At 40.9% G+C, this 24,992-nt stretch overlaps 2 protein-coding genes across 13 annotated transcripts in view; one reads left to right on the top strand and one right to left on the bottom strand.

Moving 5' to 3' along the window:
• Positions 1-2,812: 2,812 nt before the first annotated feature.
• C16H17orf58 (chromosome 16 C17orf58 homolog) lies at positions 2,813-7,988 on the top strand. The gene is made up of 4 exons (XM_032457063.1): positions 2,813-2,966; positions 5,242-5,787; positions 6,037-6,228; positions 6,911-7,988. Exons 1-4 carry the CDS (start codon positions 2,891-2,893, stop codon positions 7,099-7,101), a joined length of 1,005 nt encoding a protein of 334 aa, XP_032312954.1. The 5' UTR covers positions 2,813-2,890; the 3' UTR covers positions 7,102-7,988.
• Positions 7,989-10,164: 2,176 nt separating this feature from the next.
• BPTF (bromodomain PHD finger transcription factor) overlaps positions 10,165-24,992 on the bottom strand; it is a 129,143-nt gene continuing 114,315 nt past the window's right edge. For 8 of the 12 annotated variants that reach the window (XM_032457050.1, XM_032457061.1, XM_032457054.1 and 5 more), the window contains 5 exons: positions 24,080-24,253; positions 23,136-23,328; positions 22,139-22,223; positions 17,324-17,510; positions 10,165-12,314 (listed from right to left, as the gene is read on the bottom strand). In XM_032457050.1, the coding sequence (XP_032312941.1) occupies positions 12,278-12,314; positions 17,324-17,510; positions 22,139-22,223; positions 23,136-23,328; positions 24,080-24,253 (676 nt within the window). In that variant the 3' untranslated portion in view covers positions 10,165-12,277. Of the gene's footprint in view, positions 12,315-12,337; positions 13,135-17,323; positions 17,511-22,138; positions 22,224-23,135; positions 23,329-24,079; positions 24,254-24,992 lie in introns of those variants that run through there. The other 4 variants (XM_032457056.1, XM_032457060.1, XM_032457062.1 and 1 more) reach the window with 2 other exon arrangements.

Here is a 24,992-nt window from a genome sequence, read left to right as displayed (position 1 = left end):
AACCTAATCTCCAGCATCTCTCTGCTCCCTGGAGGTCAGGCTGGCTCAAAGTTCCAGCTCTCTAATCGCATGGCTGGTCTTTCTGGTAACTAGCTCCCATCCCGAAGCAATCACGGGGTCCTCCAAGACTTACCTTATTATCATAAACTCAGGTGTGATTCAGGAAGCTCAAGAATAATTAAGATGCTTCAATCACTTGGGAAATTCCAAGGGTTAGAAGGTCCATGCCAGGAACCTGGCACAAATTCTTTATTATACAACACACAGTAGATGCTCTACAAATATTTGCTAAGCAGAAAGATACACTCAAAATGCCAGAAATTGGCACGGAAGAGGAAGGCAGTTAGGCTCTTAGATTCTTCCACCTGAGATGTGAAAGATGGACATATTAGGCTATGAGAAACCAATACCTTTAAACATTCCAACCATATGACGAATTCCCCGGGGCTCAGGTTTAAATTACCAAGCACCCTGATGATAATTTGGCTTCCCAGGTGACTTGTTTATAGAAAGAAAATACTAGCCAGGCTGACCTGAGCATGCAGGTCTGCCTGAGTCGATGTCTCACTGTAAATTCATACAGGAGCATTTTGGTTTACATAGTTCAGTCTCTGAGCTCTTAATGCTTTCCACCATGAATATGGCTCTGAGCATGTAAGCCATATGCTGCCCAAGACCCAGCCCTGGACCCTGGCAAGTTCTTCCAGGCTGGTGCCACCCTGGAACCCTCTAGGAGCCCGTGGGAGACGTCCACTCTGCTCTCTGCCTCTACATTTCAGGGTGTGGGCTTCAGGGCATTCACAACATTCCTGCAACAGAAGAGTTTCGGGAACACCCCAAACTGGATCTGGGTGACTTGAATATAATCTCAGGCAGCTACATCTGAGATGTGGTTGTAACTGAGAAAGCTTAAGCCTAATTAATTTTATTCCACTTGACTTAAAGGACGAATATGTGGAAGAAGGGAATGTAAGGACATCTATAAACTCTAAACTCAGAAGAACAAATTTCAGTGTTTTTCAGTCTTGGTCAGCATCTGGAGACACTGACTCTGGTGTACAAAAGCCTTGTAGTGACTAGAGGGGTATACTCCAGGAAATGGAGAATATGCTCCTCTAAAACTTGAATGAGGGCAGAGTAGCCCACCTTCAATTGCAATTCTATTTAATGCTCAATAGGCAAACTTCTGATTAATAATTAGACCTCTCAATCACCTTTGCAAGATCCTCTCTATTGCAAATTAATAAGCATCATTCTGGTTTATACATCTGCTTTTTATGAGTTTGGTTAACATGAGTTGGTCCCATAAATCTGATCCCTTGACAAAACTGAGTTTCAAGCTGAGGAAAGTTGAGGACCAGACTACAGACATAGGGACCTCCCTCCAACATATTGTTAGCCTGTGACTAGACAGCCAGCTCCTCTCTAGAACTGATTTATCTCACCGCAGCCCTCAAACCACAACACACCTAATTCAGGAACCTGTTCTACAGTGTCTTTGAATCATATACTCTTTGGATACCCCCAATGGCCAGGACTTCATTGTCACAATCCTTCAAAGCAGCCTGCTCTCTTGGAGATCTTAGTTAGAATATTCTTTCTTAATCTGAAATTAAACCTATCACTTGAAATCTTCTACCTACTCGTTATTACCCAAAAATATAACATGTTTTTGTGTGCCTATCCCCAGTTCCTCCAAAAGATCTTGACCATGATGGAGTCCAGCCCTTTCACTGCCCTATTTTTTTCCTTCTAGCTTTCCAGTGTCTTTCTTGAAAACATGATCCCCCTGCCCACCCCCCACCCCCCAGCAAAAGTTCGTTATTTCTTTTAGCAGCTGCATCTCACTGTTGGCTCATGTGCTTCAGAAAAAAATGCCTTCATTTCAATGCATTTCCACTTTTTTTTGGATTTGAAGCTGTTGAAATGAGATACAGGTCGGTAAGGCTGTGGGTTTACTATGGTGAGCTTACTTACCCCTTTGGTGAATGCTGTTTCTGTTCAATCTGAGGGAAAGGGTCCTTAGCTCAGGACCCAATATACAGAGCCATTTCAAGAATTCAGACCTAAGTAGGGAATGAGTTTTTCTTACAAAGAAAGAAAGAAAAAAAATCCACCTTTCTTGAGGAGATGAGCCATCACTAGAGAGCTGGGAAGGATTTTTACTTCTTGGTCCTCTTGCATCTGGTGGGTAAAAGGCACTCTTATGGGCTTGATGAATCTAGCCAACAAGATACCAATTTCATTTGGGGGGAGGAGGAGGGAGAAGAAAAACTCTTTTATTGAGGCTTTTCCCCCCTTTCTGATTCTAGAATATAAATACTGTATATATAGTAAAATAGTGTAACCAAACCTAGGATGTAGTGACTTGGTTCCTCTCGGAATCCCTGACACATTCCGGGACATATTTTCTGTCATCTGGAATCGCCTCCCTTCCACAAGCCCAAAGTGTCTTAAGCACTAATTTGCCTATTTGTTGTTGACTTAATCTAGAAAAACTCCCTATCATTCTTTCTCTCCCACCCTGTCCCTCAGCCCCTCAGCACCCTTCTCTTCACTGGCCACCCCACCCTCGCCTCCTCCCCACTCCTGCCGGCAAACCCACACGGGTTTATGGTGTAGGATTTGATGCTCTTATTGCTCACAGATCACAGGACAGACGTTCCCAGGGACAACTTTGAGAGGCCAAGTGCTCGTCCCCCTTAGGAGGTGGGAGAAATCTCTGCAGCTCGGTTTTGTTCCAATGGTCTGTTCAGTGAGTGATTCCCGTTTCCCCAAAGGCTGCCCCTCATTAGCATGAACGGGGGTGGGGGTGTGGAGAAGGGGTGGGGGGAGAGAAAGAGCAAAAGCCCAGGCTCAGTTTTAGAGCCTGGGAACCGTGTCTACAAACATGACAGCTAGAGCTTTCTGGCTCCTCTGTTTGATCGTTGGATCATCTCCCGAAGCCCCAGTGGCGGAGAGAAAAGGTAAGATCGATGAAACGCTGAGCCCAGGGAGAGGGGCTGGGATCCGGGGGATGGGGGGGTGGAGGGGGTGGGGGGGGAGAGGGCGCGATGAAGGGCGGGACGAGAAAGGGGTCAGGGCTTGCCAGAGAGAAGACTCCAGGTCCGTGTTCGTGTTCCAAAGGATCAAAATGTGTCCCCAAGATTGTGTGTGTCTTGGCAGCCTTTTCGGAATGAAGCCAGTTCAGCTACTGAAATGATCTCGAGAGAGCCGGGCAGGCTGGAGAAAACTTTGCATGTTAAGTAGTTGCTCCATCACGGAAGAGGGAAAGTGTCAAAAGGGGTCGTGGCGCGCCTTTCGGGAGCCGTGCCGGCCGGGCTCTCAGGACGGGGCGGGCGGCAGGCGCCGGGAGGAGCGCGGGGTCCGCCCTGCGCCCGGGTCCCCGTCCCGCGGGCGATCAGAGGCGCTGGGTGGGTCCCGCCGGGGCTGGGGGCGAAGGGAGCCGAAATCGGACCTTTCCCCCCTCTCCCTGCAGTCCCAACCAATGGCCTTGGGACACCTGAGTCTTTAAAACACACACACAATTTCATGCATGAGATGAAAATTACTGAGGGAATGAAGAAATAAGAGGTTCTCTGCAGGGAGGTGCTTTTGTTTTGCTTTTATTTGGATGTTCTGTTCGATTCGCTATCTCTGGGAAAAATAGCTTCCGCACCTCACAGGGCAATTTACTTTGGGTTATTTTTCCACATGGAAATTGAATGACTTCAGTGGCATTTAACCCAAATATCAGACAATCTTTCCCATGACAACAGATGGTGATATCAATGGGGAAGCAGTTGTGAGGTCAACAGTTGACAGCCAGGAATTGGATATCCACCAGAACTTTATTCAGCTGTGTATGGGCAACGTTGAACATAATGAGTCAGAATCAACCTCTCTGCAAAAACATGAACTATAACTGGCGATTATTGCCGGGTGAAAGCTGATTTTAAAGGAGACTGTCAATTTGGCGAGATAAATCACTTTAAATGAAGTGATGCAAGAGCTGCAAATGGGCAGACCCAACTCTTCCATGCCAGAGGAGAAATGCAGCAAACCAGACGTTAAAACAATAGAAAAATAATGACGGGCTCTTGTCTGGAGGGCACTGGGACCCAGGAAAACGGGGAGGTGATATTGTGTAACTGGGCATGGAAAGTTGCCCAGCTTCTAAGCTGGCTGAAGTTTGCTCACCAACCTGCCTGCAGAGCTGGGGAAAATCACTAATAATTTCAAAAATTTGTTCCCATGCCATGCCATTTAGGAGATTTTTCTCCACATGGAAAGGGGGTGGGGGGCATGTAAGGAATTTGTGTGCTTTTATACTTAACCAGGGGCCTCTGCCTCCCAGCCATGCTTTAAAAATCTAAGTTGTGGTTTACTAGTAAGCGGTGTCCAAGAAGCCAGATAAAAATCCACTCACAAATGCTTGATTCTGCAGAGACCAAGATGACAGTGTAAACACGGTGGGAAAATCAAATAGTTCTGTTGTCAGGGGCGCTTAAACAATCAGGAGAACCTGTAACATGAGACCTTTCCCTCTGGATTTGCTCTTGGTACTTTCTCAACAAACTGTACACAGCAAAAAGGCGGATGTATGTGTGTACGTATATATGTATGTCACACACACATATAAAAGGGCAAAAAGAGTTTGTTATTTAACCAAAGTTGTCAGTTATGTTTAGTCCTAGAACAAACAGGTTGCTGTAATTTTAAAAGCTACTGAGTGGTGAGGAAAATGTTCTTAGTTGGCCTCTTTCTTAGAGGGCAGGACCCTCACCTCCGTCTTCCTTTGGGGCCTAGGAAACCTGTGCTCACCAGAAGCCGAGGAAGTTTCCTCCTCTTAACCCCAGGGGCGCCTTCCTCGACCCCCTCCCTTTCTCTTTCCTTCACTTCCAGGTCTCCTGGCCTCCCCCCATCTCTCCTCTCGCAGGTGTTTGCTGAGTTTACATTGTCCCCCATCTCCTCTCTCCTCCCAGAGCCCTTTCTTCTTTCCCCCAATCCGCTTCTCCTCCTCTCCGCAGCCTCGTCTCTGCCTGCCTTCCCTCTTCTCTCAGCCTCCCTAGCCTCACCTCTCCTCCCCTCCTCTCCCCTTTCGGCCTCCCTCCACTCTGGTCTCGGCCTCCCACTTCTTACCCTCCCGTTGCCTCCCCTCCCCTCTCTGCCTCCCCCTCCCCTCCCCTCCCTTCTCCTCTCTGCCTCCTCGGCCTCTCCTCCCTGACGGCCTCCCTGGCCTCTCCTCTTCTCTCCCTACAGCCTCGCCGCCCCACAGGAAGCCGGACCCCGGCGGCAGCCCGAGTGCGGAAGAGACGCGGGGGCCCCAGGCGCAGCCGGTCCCAGAGACCCCGCGACGGCCGCGTGCTGCCGAAGACTCTCCCCGCGCCTGGTCGGACCTGCGGCGCCGGAAGCCCCCGCCGCCTGCAGAGAACCGGGCCGGCTTCCGGGAGGCCGCGCGCGCGCCCGCGGGCCCGCCCGGCCCGCCCAGCCCGCGCCTCGCGCAGGCCGAGAACCGCGCTTCGCCGCGCCGCGTGCCCGCACTGGAGGACTCCCCGCGGCGCGCGCGCGCCCGGGCCCTGCGCCTCCCGGCCGCGCGGCCCCCCGCGCGCGCCGCCGAGGCCTCCGCCTCTCCTGCCCACCCCAACCGGCCGCGCGCCGCTGCACCGCCCCCGGGACCCGCGCCCGCGCCGCCGCCGCGCCTCGGCCCGCGGGGAAGGGAGGACGCGGAACCTGGCGCCGAGCTCTGCGCGCGCGCCTGCAGGGCGGACCTGGACGAGCACGAGTCCTACTGCGCCAGCGAGTTCGGTGAGCCCCGCCCGCACTCCTCCCGGGCCCGGGCTGCCGAGCTCGGGCCGCCGGGCGAGCCTTTCCGAGCCGAGAGCGCCGGGCTGTGCACCGGGACCCCTAAATTAAACCCTACAGAAACCCACCCACTCGGTGCTGCAGGCCCCAGACCCGTGTGGACTATTTCGTGATTTGTTAAAAACGCACTGGGGAGAGAAAGAGGAAATGAAAGCTATGCATTTCTCCAAACTCTTTGTTTTTTGAAAGCAGCAGTGAACGGAATCGTGCATGATGTGGACGTGCTTGGCACAGGGATCCGGCTGGTGACTCTGCTGGTGGACCGGGACGGGCTATACAAGATGAACCGCCTGTACATCACTCCGGACGGGTTTTTCTTCCGAGTCCACATGTTAGCCCTAGACTTCTCCAGTTGCAATAAGCCATGTCCAGAATTTAAACCTGGTATTGAAACTGATCTAAGTGAACATCTTATATGTGTACTTTATGCCACCATTTATAACTTGGATATGCCCCAGCCCGGTCTCAATCGGTCACCCCAGTACCTTTTTGGGTGAGAGGGATATCCTAAAATGAATAGAATTTAGGCGACAGGTATTATTTCGGCTACTCTATGATTTAAATTCTATCAGCGATCCCCCGCCTCGGGCTGTTAAAGATGGGGACAGCACGGATAGTAATAAAGCAGGCACTCAGTAAATATTTGTTGACAAATGGAGTGAATGACGGAACACCGTTAACAGAAGGGATGCCTAAGGAGCTGTTTAGACTGAGTTTTTAAGTCTTGGGGGTGGGGGGTGGGCTTGAGAGTGTGTGTGTGTGTTTGTACAGGGTAATGCCCAACCCACTTTCTAGATATGTTCTCTGTAAAATCCCACTGTTTCATTGTGTTTAGGACCTTTGTTTCGTAGTGTTGGCTATCTGCAGACTGAATAATCTGTTTTATAACAGTCACTAGGCTGTTAACACCTGTTGCCTGAGGGTTAAATGTCTGAGATTCAACAGGTGCAGCAAGATAATAGACTCAAGCTTAGGCATTTCTTAAAGACCTTACATTTTCTTAGAGTTTCATGGAATTTAAATGATGCTATGAATTTATAATTTGACTTTTTTTTTTTTTTTTCAGGCAGCAGGTATATTGTGATGGGCCACATCTACCATAAGAGAAGGCAGCTACCTACAGCTCTGCTTCAGGTCCTGAGAGGGCGCCTCCGACCAGGAGATGGACTGCTCAGGAGCAGCAGCAGCTATGTGAAAAGATTTAACCGAAAAAGGGATGGGCAAGTGCAAGGGGCAATTCACACCCAGTGCATTTGAAACATCCCAGCCTAGTGCGGTGGGGTGTAGCTCAGTGGTAGAGCATGAACTTAGCATGCATGAGGTCCTGGGTTCAATCCCCAGTACTTCCATTAAAAAAAAAAAAATACCAGCCTGGCATTTCTGGATCATGAGACTTGGAATTCAGCAATAAGGCAGGAGGTCTATCCTCATGTAATGGGATTTTCCTTTAGCTTAGGGCACATAGCTCCTTTAAGAACTAGTTGCAGAGTTCAGACTCTGATCTTGAAGGTGTCACTTTCTGATTCACAAAATGCTTCTTAAATGGTATGCTTCTAAGCTCCGGGGCAAAGTTACTCAGCTGTAGTGCCGGTCAGTCACAGAGCTCAGATAACTGACCTGTCCAGTTAACAGATCACTGCTTCATGTTGTTTATTTTTAATTATTTTAATTTAAATACATTCTTCCGTAGAAATAGTTCACAAAAACACTTCCTTGATTTTAAATATACAGTTTTGAATAGTTTATATCGTGAGTCAAACCAAATTTTATACTAAAACCATCACATTTAAAATTCTGTACATAACAGTTAAGTGCACTAGTCAGACATATGAAATGTCATTTAGATCACATTTAGATCAAACACTAAAGTCAGAGCCCAAGACAAGTATTAGAAGTTTTACACTTAAAAGAGTACTGAAGGGCTTAATTGAAGCAAACAAGTGTTTGTTCTAACAAGTGTTCCTGATGTACGAAGATAGAAGATACAGTTTTTCACACCTCCTGCTTCTAAAATCATGTTTGTGCCATACTGGCAGCTATCCCGATGCCAAACATATTCTGGGTATTATCTGATGTCATTTTTCTATTAAGACCAAGTATCATGTTTGTGTTTATAAAGCAGTAAATCTTGCCTTGAAATCAGATCTTGGATGCAGCTGGTTTTTTGGGTTTTGTGGTTCTTTTTTGTTTTGTTTTTTTTGCTTTTTAGCTTCACTGAGCCCCCAAAGGTTTGGGAAAAAGCATTTCTCAAACTTACTCCAAAATCCCTGGAACCAATATTTAATGATGGCTTGCAAACATGTGAATTTTAAATGTTTTCCGGTTGGCTTGAAAAAGATTTCATCGCTAACTGAATTTAAGATTAATTTTATACCTGAGTCTATAAAGACATTAACAGTTTTTTTTTTCAGAAGACCAGGCTGTGCTGCAGTTAATTTGAAACACTGTGAACAGACAATGATCATCCATGATTGAATATTAACTACCTCAAGAAAGGATAAAAAGGAACCGCACTGAGGAGAGAAAAACAGCCCATTTGGTCTCAGAGGAGATGCATTCGGGAGCTCAAGATGTGTCTTTAGTCTGTAATAGCACACAGGGTCTTACGCTGTGAAGCCTCTGTCCTGTCCTGACATCCTGTACATATTCAGTTCTTCTGTGTGGCCATTGAAGACCCGTGTACACCTTGGCAAACACAGGCAGGCCAGCTTTTTAGAAACTGCCTCATTAAAATTAAGGCCATCACTGAAGCCCAGGTTTGCAATGAAAGATAAGTGAGGTGCAAATGAGGTAGGCCAGCTGTGCGTCTGGGGGTGTACTCGGGAGGCAGTGAACGAGACTGGGAATTCCAGGTTAGGCAAAAACGTTTAAAAGAATCTTCTCAATATTCAGTCAGTACCTTGGATACAATCTTTGAATTTTATGGAACATTTTAATTCACAAATTCACTGTAGTTCCTTGTCCTTTTGTCCTATTGATAGATTCTCCTTAGCACATGGGTTTGTGTTCCGAAAACTGAAGGATTAGGTGCACAAGTCCCTCACCAATAAAATACTCTGTTGCCAAGAGTAACTCAGCACGTTCCTCTTTCAACAAGCTGTTAGAACTCAAGCAGAAAAACATTTTTCTTTTGGTAGGGAAAGGTCTATAAAACATGCTTTTTTTTTTTTGGCGGTGGGGGGGGCGACTAGCTTTTTACTGTCTTTTAATTAAAGATATCATTTGATACTGTTAGTTTATATTTCTCTTAAAATCATTTTTTTAAGTTGATCAAACACTTGTATATGCAAACACCTAAAAACTGACCCACTACCTACAAAGCGTAACTTCAATTTCAGGCACAGGACTTTATCACTTAAAAAAATGTAGCACTTATTTGCCCTTGAGAGACCACCATTCTCATTCTAAGAATGAGAAATCTGAGACTTATGGGTAATAGCCTCCGTCATGAGGCTGTGTGTGCAGATTTACAAGGTCATCAGGATGGCTCTTTAATATCAGAAACACACAAAAGATGCAGGGCATTTGCCTAGCAAATGAAGAGAAATGGGGAAAGAACTTTTATTCAAAGATTCCAGGAGGGCAGATTACAAAACAACAGCAAATCTCAGTGTCTCTTAATAACACTCCAGGCCACTTGAAATATAAAAAGGTAATTGTTTTACTTTAGAAAATATCTCTGAAAGTTCATATTTTTTTTTAAACTACTGCAGGACATTAGCTGAAATAGAAATCCTGCAGAATTTGGGTAGGTGAAAAAAGCCTGACCAGTATTATGAAAATACTTTTTATGAAATGGTTTCAAGGATTGTGAATTTGGCAGATGAAAAATAAAAGGCACTGAAAATACTTTTAGCAGAGGAAATCTATTGATGCAAATGAAGTATATTTACAAGCCCAAAGACTGGGTAGAATCTGAATCCCAACAGTATAACAAATGTGCATTCTACTACTTGGAATATTGAAGGCAAAATAGCTGTAATATACGTATCTCATTTGAGTAGCAGAACCTTGTCAAATATTCATAGAAGAGCAACTTTTGAAACTCATAATATGTTATAAGAATGCATGTTTTTCCAAAAATTACTTTTGAAAGACTAAAGCTCTGTACTTGATAAAACTGTAAAATGCCTGTGTATTTATATGGTGATAGACTTTGCAAAAGGCTTTATAATACTAAATACACATATGAAATTAACATCTTCCCAGTCTGAGGAGTCCCATAAAATTTACCCTTTTTTGTACACTTTGGCAGTGCCAACATTTACAGAATATATATTAACCAACCAACCATTGTTTCATTAGAAACTGCACCAAATCCAATGTCAAAAACATTACTTTATTTTTCTAGGATGAAATGTCCTATTACGTACAAAAAGAATTGCTGTTTAGAATTTGCCACAATCTGTTAAAAACATAGCAATCTATTGCCTACAGGTAGGAAAGTTCTTGCCGCAACAAGTTGTAAATGGTTAAGCCCATATATATCTGTATCTGTATATATATGAATAAATAGTACAGAAATACTGTGACTTGATGAGATGCAGAATAATTTTATAATTCATTAAAATGTAGGATTCTTGCATCAGCACAGTGCATACAACATGTAACATTTTTTAAAAAGTAAAAGGACAAAATAACCTACATTTGACTACTTCCAATGTTAATATTTTAGGCAAAAACTTTGTTTCCATGTTTTCAATATTGAGCAATTAGTCTCTTGTTTGTAAGCACAGGTTTAAGTGACATTTTTATGTACAAAAAGGAATGGGCTTCATTAGATAAAATTAACCCGGAATAACTGGTACACCTGAGCCTGTAGTAAGAAAGAATCAGGAACGGTAGCAACGTCTTTCTTTTAAGAAACTGAGATCCGGGCAAGGTTTTGCATAGCAGGGCAGTATTAAACAGAAGGAAACTTTTAAAAAACAGTAATTAGATAAATCCCAGAACTTGGTAGGACAAAGCTAATACGAATTAGTGCAAAATCTAGTAAAATTTTTGCAAAGCTGCGTAAACCAACTATGGCAGATCTTACAGACGCTATTATTACAAGGTAGAAATACAATGTGTGAGGTTAGGACACTGAAAGAAAAAACAGGCAGAACACACCTTCCTCTGCTGTTTCCATTTTCCCCCCTACTACTTACACTACTTTTTCTTATGTGGAAAAAACCCCAAAACAACTCAACCAACAAACAAAATACAAAAAGGATGAAGTCATCTAAAAAAAAACAAACAAAAAAAAACCCTTCATAAAATATAAGTAGCGGTCTGTAGCTGGTAACTTGCCTGGTGTCATACAATGCACAGAGGAAGGCAATGCGTATTTTGTCACACTTCCTTTTTTATTAGTCCGATCGATCGATGCAACAGGATTAGCACCCCTGGAGATTTTTCTTTGACGTGATGACAGTGGGCTGGGAACTAGGAAATGAAGGACCACTCCTACCCTGCAGAAATCCAGGTACAGTCAGATCCTTCTGCCTTTGATTTACCTTGCAGCCCTCCCTTTCCCCTCAAAGGCTTACAGGTAATCATTAGCGCACATTCAAAGACACCGTCTGTGGGAGAAAAATTGTCTCCATTTATTTTGTTTCATATACATCCATAGTTGAATTTTAATACAAAAAGAAAAAAATTAGAATCTGACAAATGTTTACAAACAAGATACCTTCAAATAGTTTTTACTCATTTTAGCCTGGTGCAGAGGAAATGACAAATTGGACTGTTCTAGTCAAGGCAACAGAGTCTGTAGTCCAGGACCACTTTGCCCAACCTTTATGCAAGCGTAATTTTTATCTACCATGAACAATAAACTCGTTGATTCCCAGTTGTGTGTTTGTGCACATGTGTACATAGCAGCTCCTTTCATAGAAAGAAAAGACATCTAGAGGTCGTCTTGTACTTTTACCTACAGGAATCATGATAAGATACAGAATGGATTACATGTAACCGGGGCTGGATTTTATAAGAAAAAATAATTAGCTGACAAATGAGGGCAGCAATAAAAAAGCGTCTTTTTTGCAACAATAAATAAATACAGTCAAAAGTTTTCTGTGAGACTCTAAACCAGCTTCTTCACTGAAGAGCAGACGTGGCATTTCCATGGAGTTATACTTGACCCCATATTATCTTTTTTTCTTGCTTTCTTTTTTCTTTTTTTTTTTCAATAAACAAAGTTTTCCCGCTTCTGCCACAAGAGTAAAACCATTTGATCTTGACAAGATAATGGTGTCGTTGACTTTGCTTTTCCTTTGTCCGTTGGACAAAATTGGCCAAGAATATAATTGGACTGTTATGACCAATAAAAACGAAGTTTAGGTCAAGTCTTGTCAGGATAACCTGACTAAAAACATCTGGCTCCTTAATTTAAAATAGTTCAGACAACCAGATTCTTGCTGTGTTTTATGTTAGGTTAACACGGTGAACTTTAAGAAGCTGTAGACTGCAGTTTGTTGTTATGAGACCTACAGAATACAGAAAAAAGGGAACAATTAAGCACCCTTCATTTTTGAAAACATGATGCTTTATGTGGACGCCAAGGTCAGTCTGTCTGAGGGAAGCAGCCATGTTCTTTCATTCACCCTTGGCAAGCAATATATGAGAACAAGTAAGAAATTTTTAACCTATAATACTAAAATTTCTCACTGTACACTAAACATGACAATGCACTGGAAAAAGCCAATATTAAAAAAGATATATATATATATTTATGTGTGTTTGTCCAATACAACATTTTTAGACACAGGGACAAATAGAGACATTTACAGAAACATTACCACTGAGGTAAAAAGTGTGTGTGCATGAGTGTTGTGTGTGTGTGCATGAGTGTGTGTGTGTGTGCATGAGTGTGTGTGTGTGTGCACTTTTTCACATTGAGCTGGGGAAGATGAAAGAAAAAGTGTTAAGAGAAAAAGCAGTATTAAAATCACATGTTTCTATTAAAGTCCAGAAAGTCTCCTTTCTAGTTTCACAGTTTTATTCACAACTTTCGTTAGTAAAACAAAATTACTGTACAGTTATCAAGCATGTTCTGTTGCAGTAAGTGTATATAAATACAGTATTCCAGGAGTTTACAATTCTTAAATACATTGTTCAACATGGCTGCTAGAATAAACTGTTTACTACTATACATCTTTTTAAAAAAACATTAAAAAATTGTATTAGCTAATCTGAACTTTGGGGGGCAATTATGAATTAGGTAATCACGTGGTACAATAAGAGAAAGAGTGACCCCAACATCCAGTTCTGATTCCAGTTAAAAATTCAGACTAAAGATATCACAATCTGTAAGAAAAGAAAGAACACGGATGGCATAAATGGTGAATTATAACAAAGAGCAGTTATGAAAATAATGCCAGAGATCATAAATTTAAAATGGGGAGAATATACAGCAAATACTGGAAATCCATAAATAAAGTTCAATGACTGGCTACATGTATGTTTCATTCCCCCCTAAATCTAGAAATCAAGAAAAATTCCCTAACATCTCTTCACATTTTATTTACTTAAGCAGATGTGAGTATACTTGTCAACTGGCTCCTGTGCTCTTTAATAAAAAATTATATAGGGGGGAAGGTATAGCTCAGTGGTGGAGGTATAGCTCAGCATGCACGAGGTCCTGGGTTCAATTCCTAGTACTGCTATTAAACAAACAAATAAATAAATAAAATTTAAAAATTATATAAACTAGAATATAATAAGAAGCTACACAAAGTAACCAGGTGGCAAGCTCTCCTAAGCGGCCCCTTTACTGTGCAGAACTCCCCTCAGCAGGGTGGGATTCAAACCCCTCAGCTGGCACCTCACAGTTACCTTCAAATGCTAAAGCCTTTCCAATTAAAAAAAGCACTCTGAGAAATTGAATCAGAGTGATAACTACATGAGGTACGAATCAAAAGCACGGAGGGTTTATGGTAAGCTGCGGCCCCCTGTCTTGTCTTGCCCAACCTCAAGACCGAGCTCTCCAGCATCAATCACTTTGAACTTTCAGTTCTTTGATAGTTAGATTTCATACACTGCTACTCCTCATCAGCTTTTATATTGTTTAAATCCTGTTATGGCAAATGAGAAATGAGCTCATGTAAGCATTTCCCTCCTCCCTTCTTGAGTCCAAGTTTTATTTCTCTACAATTTAAAATTAAAATAAAGTTAAAATGCAGCCTTCCCAGGCTTTGTCTACAGACTGATTCTGAAAGTCGAAAATCAACGTACTGTTTACATTATTATGACTAGGTAAGTACTTTTCTCTGTAGCACCTACTCTTTACCTAAGAGGGCATTCTTAGTGACCTACACAACTTTTTGCTTTTCATGGAGTTTCTAATTGCCTTTCATTTCCCCCCTTACATTTTTAAATTATCTAATTTTTTCCCCTCCAGTCACATCCCTCCTGGGAGGGCTCCGTTTCCCTGTTCCACAGGCCTGCCGTACAACTGTCACCCTGGGGCGGAGTAACTCCCATTGCTCTCTTGAAATCCGAGGTCTTCTGTTTTCTTAATTTGCTTCTTTATTTTGCTAGTGCACGTCTTAAAATAACTTGCTAAAAAGGAAGGATGCACAGGAAGGAGGCCCTTTCTGAGTCCTTGTGTGACTTGAATATGTATTTATTCTGCCTCTACAATTGGTTGTTTGCCTGGACAGACTTCTAGGCTGAAAATCATTTTTCCTCAAACTTTTGGATTTATTCCACTATAATCTTCTAGCATTCTGTGTTCTTAGAGAAAAGCCGATACCAGTCTAATTCCTGTTACTTTATAGGTTGCTTTATCCTCTCCAGACGCTTTCAGAAGAGCTTCTTTTTGTCCTTGGCATCTGGAAATTTTACACTCCTGTGTCTGTGGGGTGGACCCTTCCCATTTGCCCAGCTGGCCTGTATGTTTGTTTATCAACTGTCCTCACGGTTCCCCGGCCACGCCCTGGCTCTGTCTTCCTCTCCCACAAGAATGTAAGCCCCACAGAGAGCCGGAACTTTGTTTTAGCCACTGCTACATTCAATATCTGACACACAGCAGGGGCTCAAGAACCATTTGTTGAGTGAATGACTCGTTCTGCTTGGATTTGTTCTTGGGCCTCTCAGCCGGGTGGCTCTGGAAATTTTTCTTATATTAGTGGTCTTTTCATAGTTTCCTCTCCTCTGTCTGTCTTCTCTTTCTGGAATTTCCACTAAGTGAATACTGGGTACTCTGTAGCATTTTTTTCTTGTATTTTTCATCTCCTTGTCTTTTTGTTCTTTACATTGAGAGAGTTCCTTGATTTGAACTTTCAATGCTTGCAGTAAGTTTAAATTTTTTCCAGTTACTCTTTTTCTCAGATTGTTCTTTATTCCTAATATCCTGTTCACCATTTTGAAGTTGCAATATCTTCTAAATTTTCTTTCAGGACATGATTTGGAGGCTTGCTTTTAAAGTTCTCTTTTGTTCTCTCTGGCGTCTACTTTTTGTTACACTGACCTTTCTCCTTCACACTGCAGGCCTTCCTTCAGTATCTGGCCGTTCCTGGCTGTCTGTTCCCACCTAAGAAGAGTAAGTTAACAGCCCAGGCAGGTGCCTGGAGGGCCCTGTGCCCGTGTGTACGGCTTACTGACTGGCAGGCTTTGCTTTAGACCAGAGTTTCTCAATCTCAACACCACTGACACTTTGGAGCTGGATAATTCTTTGTTGTGGGGGGCTGTCCTGTGCCTTGTAGGATGTTTAGCAGCATCTCTGGCCTCTGCCTTTGAGATGCCAGTACCACTTTCCACCTCCAAGTGTGCCAAACAGAAATGTCTCCAGGTTGCTAAATATTCCTTCTGGGGTGGAGGTGGGTGAATTATCATGTTGAACCACAATGTTAGAAAGAGGGAGCCGATCCTTCAGAGAGCAGGAGATTTTCTCTGGGTCCAATTCTCTTCTGTAGACCCTAGTTCTCTGCAGACAGTTTACTCTGTCTCTTTGGAGAAGAACCCTGTGTTCCTCTGGTTCTTTAGGCTTCCTACGCAGATGTGTACACTGGGGTCAGGGAGGGTGCCTGGCCCGTATACAGAGATTCAGTTGATTCCTCTCTTCTCTTACTCTCTGGCTTTCTATTCTGTTCTAGAATCTCTGTGTTGGAGGTTGTCTGGGGTCCTGTGGGTGGGGAGGCTGTCACCGGGAAGGCTGTCACCTCTGCTGAGGAGCCCTCTGGGAGGGGTCTGGCTGCAGCCTGCCTGCCTCCAACAGCCAGCCTTCCTCCATCTGCAGTGTGCGTTCCAGAATCTGCTGAAATCTCCTCAGCTAACTAACTTCTACCATATTCTTTTCACTACTCTGAGTTTATCCCTTTTTATTCCTTTATTATTAGCTTCCTGGGGACTCTGTCATATTGTCAGTCCTCTTATATTTTAAGTTTCACAGCTAATGGGTTAACAGGTAATGATAAAAATAGGAAAGCTTTAGAGATTTGTGAAGTCTACTGGTCTATATTGCCTGCCTGCCTTCCTTCCCTCCCTATAGTTTTTGATTCCCTTGCTGAGAAGGAGACAGGATACTTCAGTTGGGCTTGTCTTTCACTTGCAGTTTATGTAAACTGACTCTAAAATACAGTCCTTGATCTACCTTGCTATAGGAGAAGGAGAGAAACAAAACACCTTAAGGGTTTTTCCTAAAAATTACGAGGTACAGCACTGATTCTTAGTTTTGGTATGCACAGTCCCTTCAGAGTTCATCAGATAATAAAGATGCCCAGGCCCACCATCCCGGCCGAGACCCACCCTCTGACTACCTAGGGAGGATCAAGCTTGAGCGCTGGGGGCTGGGGGCTGGTGAGCAATGAATCCTGGGGCTACAGAGCGGTGGCAGCTCTCAAAAGAAAGGAAAACAGGCCTCTGTTGAAAGGAAGAAAGTCACCGGCTTGGGAAGGAGGGGGTGCTGAGGTTCACAAACAGAAGGCGTGAAGATCACAGTACCCGAATACCATGCAAAGGTGCTCGGTGCCTTCATGTTACTACAGGTTCAAAGAAAAGGTCTGTGGACTTAGATTAAAGTCCAGTTTTGCCTACAGAAAAAATACCCAGGAAAATAAAACACTTTATGATTTCAAAGATACAGCAAGCTCAAATGAAAGAGAAAGTGCTTACATCTCCTCCTCCGTGGTCTCCCCCTTACTCTCCCCTATAGAATAGTCATTTTTGTACTTCTGTAAACTCAGTGAGAGCAAGAACTCTTACTGTTACCTTTGTAAGGGCCCTGTGGCATTTAAGACAGTATCTTACATTCGTATGTTGTTTGTATTTTAAAAAATGATTCAAATTTTAAGCAGATCATAATAACAAACTCAGCAATTCCTCATGACTGAGTCTGTCCACTTGTCCTTGACAGTATATCTTAATGCTAGAGTCTTAATTTTTTTTTTTTTTAAGAGTCTTTATTTGCAGGTTTACCATAAACTGCATTGGCTGTTAGGACAGTATAGAATCTGAAGAGCTGCATTAATTCAGAGCACTCAACACATCTGCTTACCTGCTAGCCTTGAATCCTTTCAATTTCTGTACAAAGAATGATTCAAGAACTTCTGCACACTGGTAAAAAGGGGAGTCACTTGGATTGTAGTAACGACAATTATCAAAAATTTTGGTCATATCTGCTACAAATTCCGTCAGCTTTTCGTAGTATCTTCTTTGTACTCTTTCTTCCATGGTGGCAAGGTCTTAAAAACACAAAATGTAAAAGATTTTCAAAGCTTTAAGGTTGTTCCAATGTGAATACTGCCCGCAGTTCTGACAAGCAAGAAAACACATATCCTGCCCAAGCAGTCCTGGAACCAACCAGTTTACCAGCGAAGACTACTCAGCAATTCACGAAGAAAAGAGGAGCACTTTTCCAATCTTGTTTTTGATTCGGGGTCCAAAATATAAATCTTGGTTACTGTTAAGAAAGGTCTTTACATTCAGTTAACTAGAGAGAACAGCTCTTTTGGTTTGAGATAAAGGAAACACTGCGCCAACATGATCAATACATATCTAAGTATACATATTTTCACATGCAAACAATTAATTAAGTATATTACATATACAAAAAGGAGGAATCCAGAGTTAAGAACAAAATGAAGGTATAGTTCAGTGGTAGAATGTGTGCTCCGTATGCATGAGGTCCTGGGTTCAATCCCTAGTACCTCGTCTAAAGAGATACATAAGTAAATAAACCTAATTACCCCTCCCCACAAAAAACAAAAACCCAAAAAACTAAAATAAAAATCAAGCAATAAACCTAATTACCCCCCAAAAAACTGTCAAAAAGTAAAATTTAAAAAAAGAATAAAATCTCTGATTTTGTGACCCTTGTATTAGACTTTAATAACATCATTTTTTAAAAAAATTTTTATTGTTATATTGGTGATGAGTGATATTGACTTACAGATTATGTTGGTAATGATATAAAGTGTCTACTTAAAACGTAAGGGAACAATATTAGCTGATACGAATAAAGATACTAGTATGTAATAGCAGAGATAGGATGGAGAAATGACAAAAATTATTAGGGTGGTACACAGGAAACTATTTTGGAATATACTGAGCTAAATCTACCTGAAATAACATTAGGTCCTGTTATGTTTGAAGGAAAATTCCATATCCAACAGGACACAAAAATCCAGGAGAGTAAAAGGCCAGTGATCCCAAATCAGTCTAGGACTGATAGATTGACAGATAATACAATTCCAAACTAAATCTCAATGATTATTTTAGAACTTGAGAAAATGATTTTAAAGTGCAGTCAAAAAAATATAAGTTTAAGATTATCTAAGAAACACTTGAAAAATAAAACTAATAAGAGAAAATTTAATCAAGGAGATATTAAAAAACATTATAAAGCCGTGATAATGAAAAGCGTGGAGGACACAAACATCAGTGGAACTGAACTTAACACAGGAACAGGTCTAACTGTATTCAGCATAAGAGTTGAGGATATCATTTCAAATAAGCAGAGAAAGGAACAATTCATTAATAAATTGGCATGTGGCAACCATGGGGCAACCTGTATTTGAAGAAAAATTCTACTTCACACTATATGCCAAAGTCACCCTGGTGGATAAAAATTTAAAGGCAGAAATAAATGTAATTCATCACTGAATTATGCATATAAAAGTGAAAATGGCCAATTTTATGACATATATATATATACATACGCACACACACACACACATATTAAAAAACACATTCGTCTTTGATAGTTCCACTTTATGTAGATGGGGGAAAAATGTGTAAACAAGAACACTGCAAAAATGCACCCCGCCTGATTAAATTCCGAACAAAACCCTGGGCACATCCATCCTGTGCAGGTTACGTAGGCTGTACAGGAAAAGGACTGCTTAACACACTACCCCAGGATATCACCATTTTCCTACTGAAGTTCTAGGTACTTACTGATTGACTAATTGTATCAAAGTATGTGAGTGGTGCTTGGACATTTTATGATTCCAACTTAACTAGGTATCCTTTAAAAAAAATAAAGTACTTGTAGAATATATAGCTGAATATTTATATATCTGGAGTAGAGAAAAAGACTAGAAGCATGACTCTGAAGGTAGAATTCATAATAATTAATAGATATGAATTAAAAAATGTGGGGGGAGGGTATAACTCAAGCGCTAGAGCACATGCTTAGCATGCATGAGGCCCTGGGTTCAATCCCCAGGACCTCCTCTAAGGATAAATAAATAAATAAACTTAATTACCTCCCTCCTCAAAAGAAAAAAAAAGTTAAAAAAACTATCATATGACAAAAAGTTACCACAAAACTTTTAAACATCCCTAGTATATAAATAACTCTTAAATAACATTGACAATGAGCAAAATGGCAAAATACATAAAAAGGAAAGGCACGCAAAAAAAGTTCAGTCAGCACATCACTAGTTACTGAGATACACAAAGCCCAAGAGTCATTTCCTTTGTCCAAATTAGCAGAAATTAAAAATGGTAACATCAGCCTGTTAACAGAGGTTACCTCTAAGGGAGAACTTGAGAGTGGCAGGAAATTTTACATTTTACTCTCTACCTCTCTGTGACACCTGCATTTGCACAGCAAACACATTACTTTGAAATAAATATTTGCAAAGGAAAAATTTTCCCCTCAAAAGTGTGATAATGCTCAAAGTGTTTTCAAGCATGCAGAGAGACGGCACAGATAAACATTATCAGTGGAAACTGGTTCAGTATGCTGAAGTGCAATCTGAAAATATTTATCAAAAGCCTAAAAAGTATATACACTGTTTGACATAGAAATTGTAATCGTAGAAAGCAGATGCGCAAAGATGTTCACAGAAGTGGCATTTATATAAAGTAGCAAAAACTGCACACAACTGAAAAATCTATCATAGGGAGTGATTCACTATCTTAATTTCATGTAATTAAAAACGCTCTAACACCCCAGCTGATGTGAAAAAGGTACTAACAAGCTTACAAAGTATGTTTTAAAACACGATATTCCTTATAACCCTATTTCTGTTTAAGAAAATAAAAGCTGCTGATCTTGCTGGCTCCTCACACACCTATGAGAAATGACTATGTTCAATTTAGTCTAGACCTTTCCAGACATTTTCTGTGCATCTGTAAAAACACGTACTCTTAGAAAATATACAATTGTCTACTGCTTAAAACCCAGGTACTGCTCTGTAACTTTAAATTTTCTTTCAATAAGATGTTTGGAAGATCTTATGGTAGCTCACAGAGAAAAAAATGTGACAATGAATATATATATGTTCATGTATAACTGAAAAATTGTGTTCTACACTGGAATTTGACACAACATTGTAAAATGATTATAAATCGATAAAAAATGTTAAAAAAATTAAAAAAAAAAGATGTTTGGGAGATCTGAATTACCTTTAATACATAACTACATAAGATGATGTTTACCTTGGTGGTAATAAGAAGGAAAAGAAAAAGACAGGAAAACATTCTAGCTCTTCAAGAAAAGAATTTTGGTTAAATAAGTTAAGGCATATTCAATTTACAGACTATATAAAGCCACTAAAAACATGTTATTGAAAATTAATGACACAGGAAGATGACTGTTAGAAACATTTATTATATGACCTCAATTTTCACACACACACACACACAAGAACACACCAAAATCTGATAGCATTCAGATCCAAAGTGTATTTTATTTTTTTCCTATTTCCTAAGTTTTCTATATTTTATTTTATTTCTAGAAGCAGGATTTATCTATTTATTTAAATAAACACCCCAGGTACTTTCTCAAAGATTATTCACATCTGAAATACGTACAATGATTAATTTCTTCCATCTTCAACATCAGGAGAATAGAAGTAACAACTACTTATTTATTAATGCTTTTTCCCCAAAGATAAGCCCTCATTTATCTCTTCTTCATGGTTCCCCATCTTTGAAGCTGCTGTCAAACACAACCCTTTTCTTTCCTTTTTTTAAAGAAAAAAAAAAAACCCTCGTTGAGCTTTAGTTCCTTTAAAAAATTTTATGTTTTGAGATGTATTACTTTTATGTGCACAACACATAGATCTGATCTATGTATATGCTGAGAAATGACCACCACAGTAAGTGTATTTAACATCCATCACCACACACAGTTACAAACTTCTTTTCCCTGGTGATGAGAACGTTTAAGGTCCACTCTCCTAGCAACTTTCAAATATGCCCTAAAACCATTCCCACTGAAAAAATGTGTAGTTGGCCCCTGGAGTATTTCCATCAGCTAGAGCCTGTCTTTTGGCAGCTTGGGGCACCTTTATCTATGCTTTGACTTTTATAATTTCTTTTGCAGATAAACTATTTTTAATATAAGCAGCTGCAGCTATTTATCTTAATACAACCTGTAGTTGTTATTTATAACTGTTTTTTTCCTGGGCAGTAAGGCTGCATTCTCTTGGAGCTCTACCTTTGTTCTCCTTCACGAAAGGATGAGAAAGAGGTGACAGGGAAAATGGGAGGCTCAAAATGACCTCAACCCATTCACTGGCTTCATTCATTACACAGCTCTGTAATACCGCTTTGATTTAGCTACTCCTCGACTGATGGCTATTTGTTTCATTTTCAGCATTTTTGTAATGATAAACGCTGCTGTGATGAACAACATGCTTGTGCACATGTTAAATACTAAGAAATGAAACTGCTGGGTCCAAACGTACGCACATTTGAACTTTAATACGTACTCACATTTTATCCTATAAGTGCATACCAATTTATGCTCCCACCAGTCTTGATCAACATGACCTCAGGATATATCAATTGTATGGATGATAAATGAAATATCTGCTGAGACTTCTGAAAAAACTCCATACTCAACTCAAGCACTTACCCATAGGCTCCTTAATCACACCGTAATAATCTGGTGCATCATTAGGATCCACTGGTTCAAGGAAAGGCCAGGCCATTTTATGGGCCTGTAATGAAAAGAAAAAAGGCATCGCTATTGTCAGGTCGAAATAATAATTCCACTCAAGTTTCCCATTTGAGTTTCTGCATCAATCAAGCCTTAAACTTGAAAAGTCAGCTTTAAACTTGAGAAATGAAATTATTTATTCTTAGATGATTTTGCTCTAGTCGCAGATTATCTCAGATGAGCACATTTCGTAATAACAGTTCTCAAAGAGTGGTCTGGGGCCTCGGCATGGAGTGGGGACGGTGGAGCGCCAGCTTAGGAGTTAAGAAATCTGCGCTCTGGTCCCACATGACGACCTGGGTGTGTTGGCAATGCAATCACATCTATTAAACGGGGGTGGGATGGGTGCCTAGTGTGGAATGGATACCCCTGAAGGCGAATGACATGGCAGAGATGTGATGTTAAATAACACTCAAGCACACATTGAGACGACTGCTCCCTTTTCAGTTTTCTATTCTTCTGATTATGATTCCAACAGGAGAAAGTGCCATCAGTAGAGCACGCATATCTTGAATACACCTCTAACACTTGCTAATCTTGTAAGCCACCCCCATCTCCTTTTGTTTTTTATTAAGGGAGGGAAGGTTTTGGGTCAAAGCCTTAGACAAGCATTTGTATGTCACTAGAATTTGATCAAACCGCTTTTCAATCTATGGTGGAGAGAAAGTTTTCTTTAAAAATTAAATTTAGGTTAAAAAAATGAGCCATTTTAAATGTGAGTATTAGATACACAACCGTTGAGCCAGCGTGTGGTAAACCTTGTGACATTGGCACGTGAAGGACTGAAGTATGCGGAGCTCTTCACTGGAGGAGCTGGGAGTCAGTAAATAACCGGGTACTCTAAAGACTGGGAAGTTCAAACCAAGAATTTAAATGCCGAGCTTTAAAAGCTGTATACAGAGTGATTCCTCACCTGCAGAGAACGCAGCACCCTCTTCAAACCCTCATAATCTTTCTCCGTGAGCGGCGTGAGCACTGTCATGGCATCCTCTGTGGACTGGCACTGTGGACAGACATACTCGTCAATGAGCTCTGCCTCACTTTGCAAGATGCCAACGCAGCGCCCGTGGTACCAGTTCTGACACCGATCACAGCCAATATAAAATCTGCAAGATCCGAAACGGAAATGTGAGTTCAAAACAGACGGGATCGCGTTACTTACAATTTACTTTAAAAATTAATAAAACATGCATCTGAAAATATTCTAACCCTGAGATATAAAATAGTTTTAGTATTATAATTGTTTTAATATTTTTGAAGACTGACATTCCAATGTGTTAATTTAGTATTTCTGATGTTAAGAACAAGCAGTAAAGGTTTAAGAACACTGTCAAAATTGGAGAACTAATATGAAGAAAAATGTAAAACGTTTAATTGACTTTAAAGCTCAAAACAAAATTAAGACAAGAATCTTTCAATACCGTATCAAATGGGAAGCTGATATTGGCCACCCAACTGGGAGCTCGAAATCCTAAAAGCTAATAACAGAGTCTCAGAGCTTATACCCAAATTAGTGTTTTTCTAACCTGCAATAAAGCACCATTTCAAAACACTGATAAAGTCCAAAGAAGTCAGGCTATTTTAATCTCATTAATTTCTATGTTACATATTGAAGAATCAAGTCTACCATTAAACTACATTTTCCCCAATGCATCTCAAACATTCACTATGAAGCAACATAAATTTTGAAGGGGAGGTAAAGAGGGAAGAAGAGAAAAAATTCAAAAGGAATTTGTAATGTAAGTGTATAATATATGCAGAGAAATATCTTGCTTTTTATTTTAAAATAAATAAATAACCAGTCAGAGCAATTTGGCTTCCTAAATTATTAAATATGATGCTCTTATCAGAACTCACTGTGACTCATCATAAGGTGTTCTGCAGATACAGTACAATTCCTCACTGTTGCCCTCTTGTGCCCGTTTACAATCATTACAGATGTACACATCCATTTTCTTAGCCTCCTTTTCTGTGATGCCAACACATTCTCCATGATACCAGTTAGTACAAAGATCACAGCCAATATAGAACCTAAAAGTATTCACAATGAAAATGACAATGTAATTGTCATTTTGAGCTGCACGGTACGTAAATCTGTCTTCCCTGTCCTGATTCACGTTCTTACAGGATAACTTTCTGCAATGAGTCAGCTAAACATCCTGAATCCAACCGTTCTAACCCTGACAAACTACAGCATCTGACACTGTATCGAGTGCGGAAACATAAAGTCACTCACATCAATTTCAACAAATACACTGTTTAGTGAAATGTGGGTCTTTAAAAACATACTGGAATTTGAAAAAATAAACAACACACTGATGGTAATGTCTCCCTCTTAATGAATGTGTATAAAACTGTAACAGGCACAAAAAAACCAAAGCCAAAGAATCAAAGACTTACATCTGTCAAACCTATGCCACAGAAGCCATTTCAAAATCAGGGCTATTTCTTAGATAGGTTTGAGAATGTATCTCACAATTTAAATTTGAAAACAAAGCAAAGCGCAAACACCGAGTAGAAGTTACACTACAAGGAACATGCAGGCCAGCCAGGTGGAGAAGATAAATGGTCAAAATATGACATGAAGAAGAAAACTAAAAAAGGCACATGTAGTAATTCAGCTTCTACCAAGCCTTCTAAATAAATACTGGAATTTAATCTAATTGTAACAGATTATGACATGGGCCAGTTGTTCAGTTAATATGATGTGTGTGACAATGTGGAGGGTGGCCAGGTTAATTAGCTGGTGAGGAACTACTTCAGTTCAAAG

The sequence above is a fragment of the Camelus ferus genome, chromosome 16, assembly GCF_009834535.1.
Source record: "Camelus ferus isolate YT-003-E chromosome 16, BCGSAC_Cfer_1.0, whole genome shotgun sequence".
Taxonomy (NCBI): Eukaryota; Metazoa; Chordata; class Mammalia; order Artiodactyla; family Camelidae; genus Camelus; species Camelus ferus.
The sequence above is the reverse complement of the archived record's forward strand: the minus strand, read 5'-3'. Positions and strand labels throughout refer to the sequence as shown.

What these genes read in the sequence shown, in the direction of transcription:
- C16H17orf58 (XM_032457063.1), top strand. Translation starts at nt 2,891, where the DNA reads ATGACAGCTAGAGCTTTCTGGCTCCTCTGTTTGATCGTTGGATCATCT. An exon ending in CTACTGCGCCAGCGAGTTCG is followed by an intron (nt 5,788 to 6,036) that starts GTGAGCCCCGCC and finishes TTTTGAAAGCAG; the next exon opens with CAGTGAACGGAATCGTGCAT. An exon ending in ATGTCCAGAATTTAAACCTG is followed by an intron (nt 6,229 to 6,910) that starts GTATTGAAACTG and finishes TTTTTTTTTCAG; the next exon opens with GCAGCAGGTATATTGTGATG.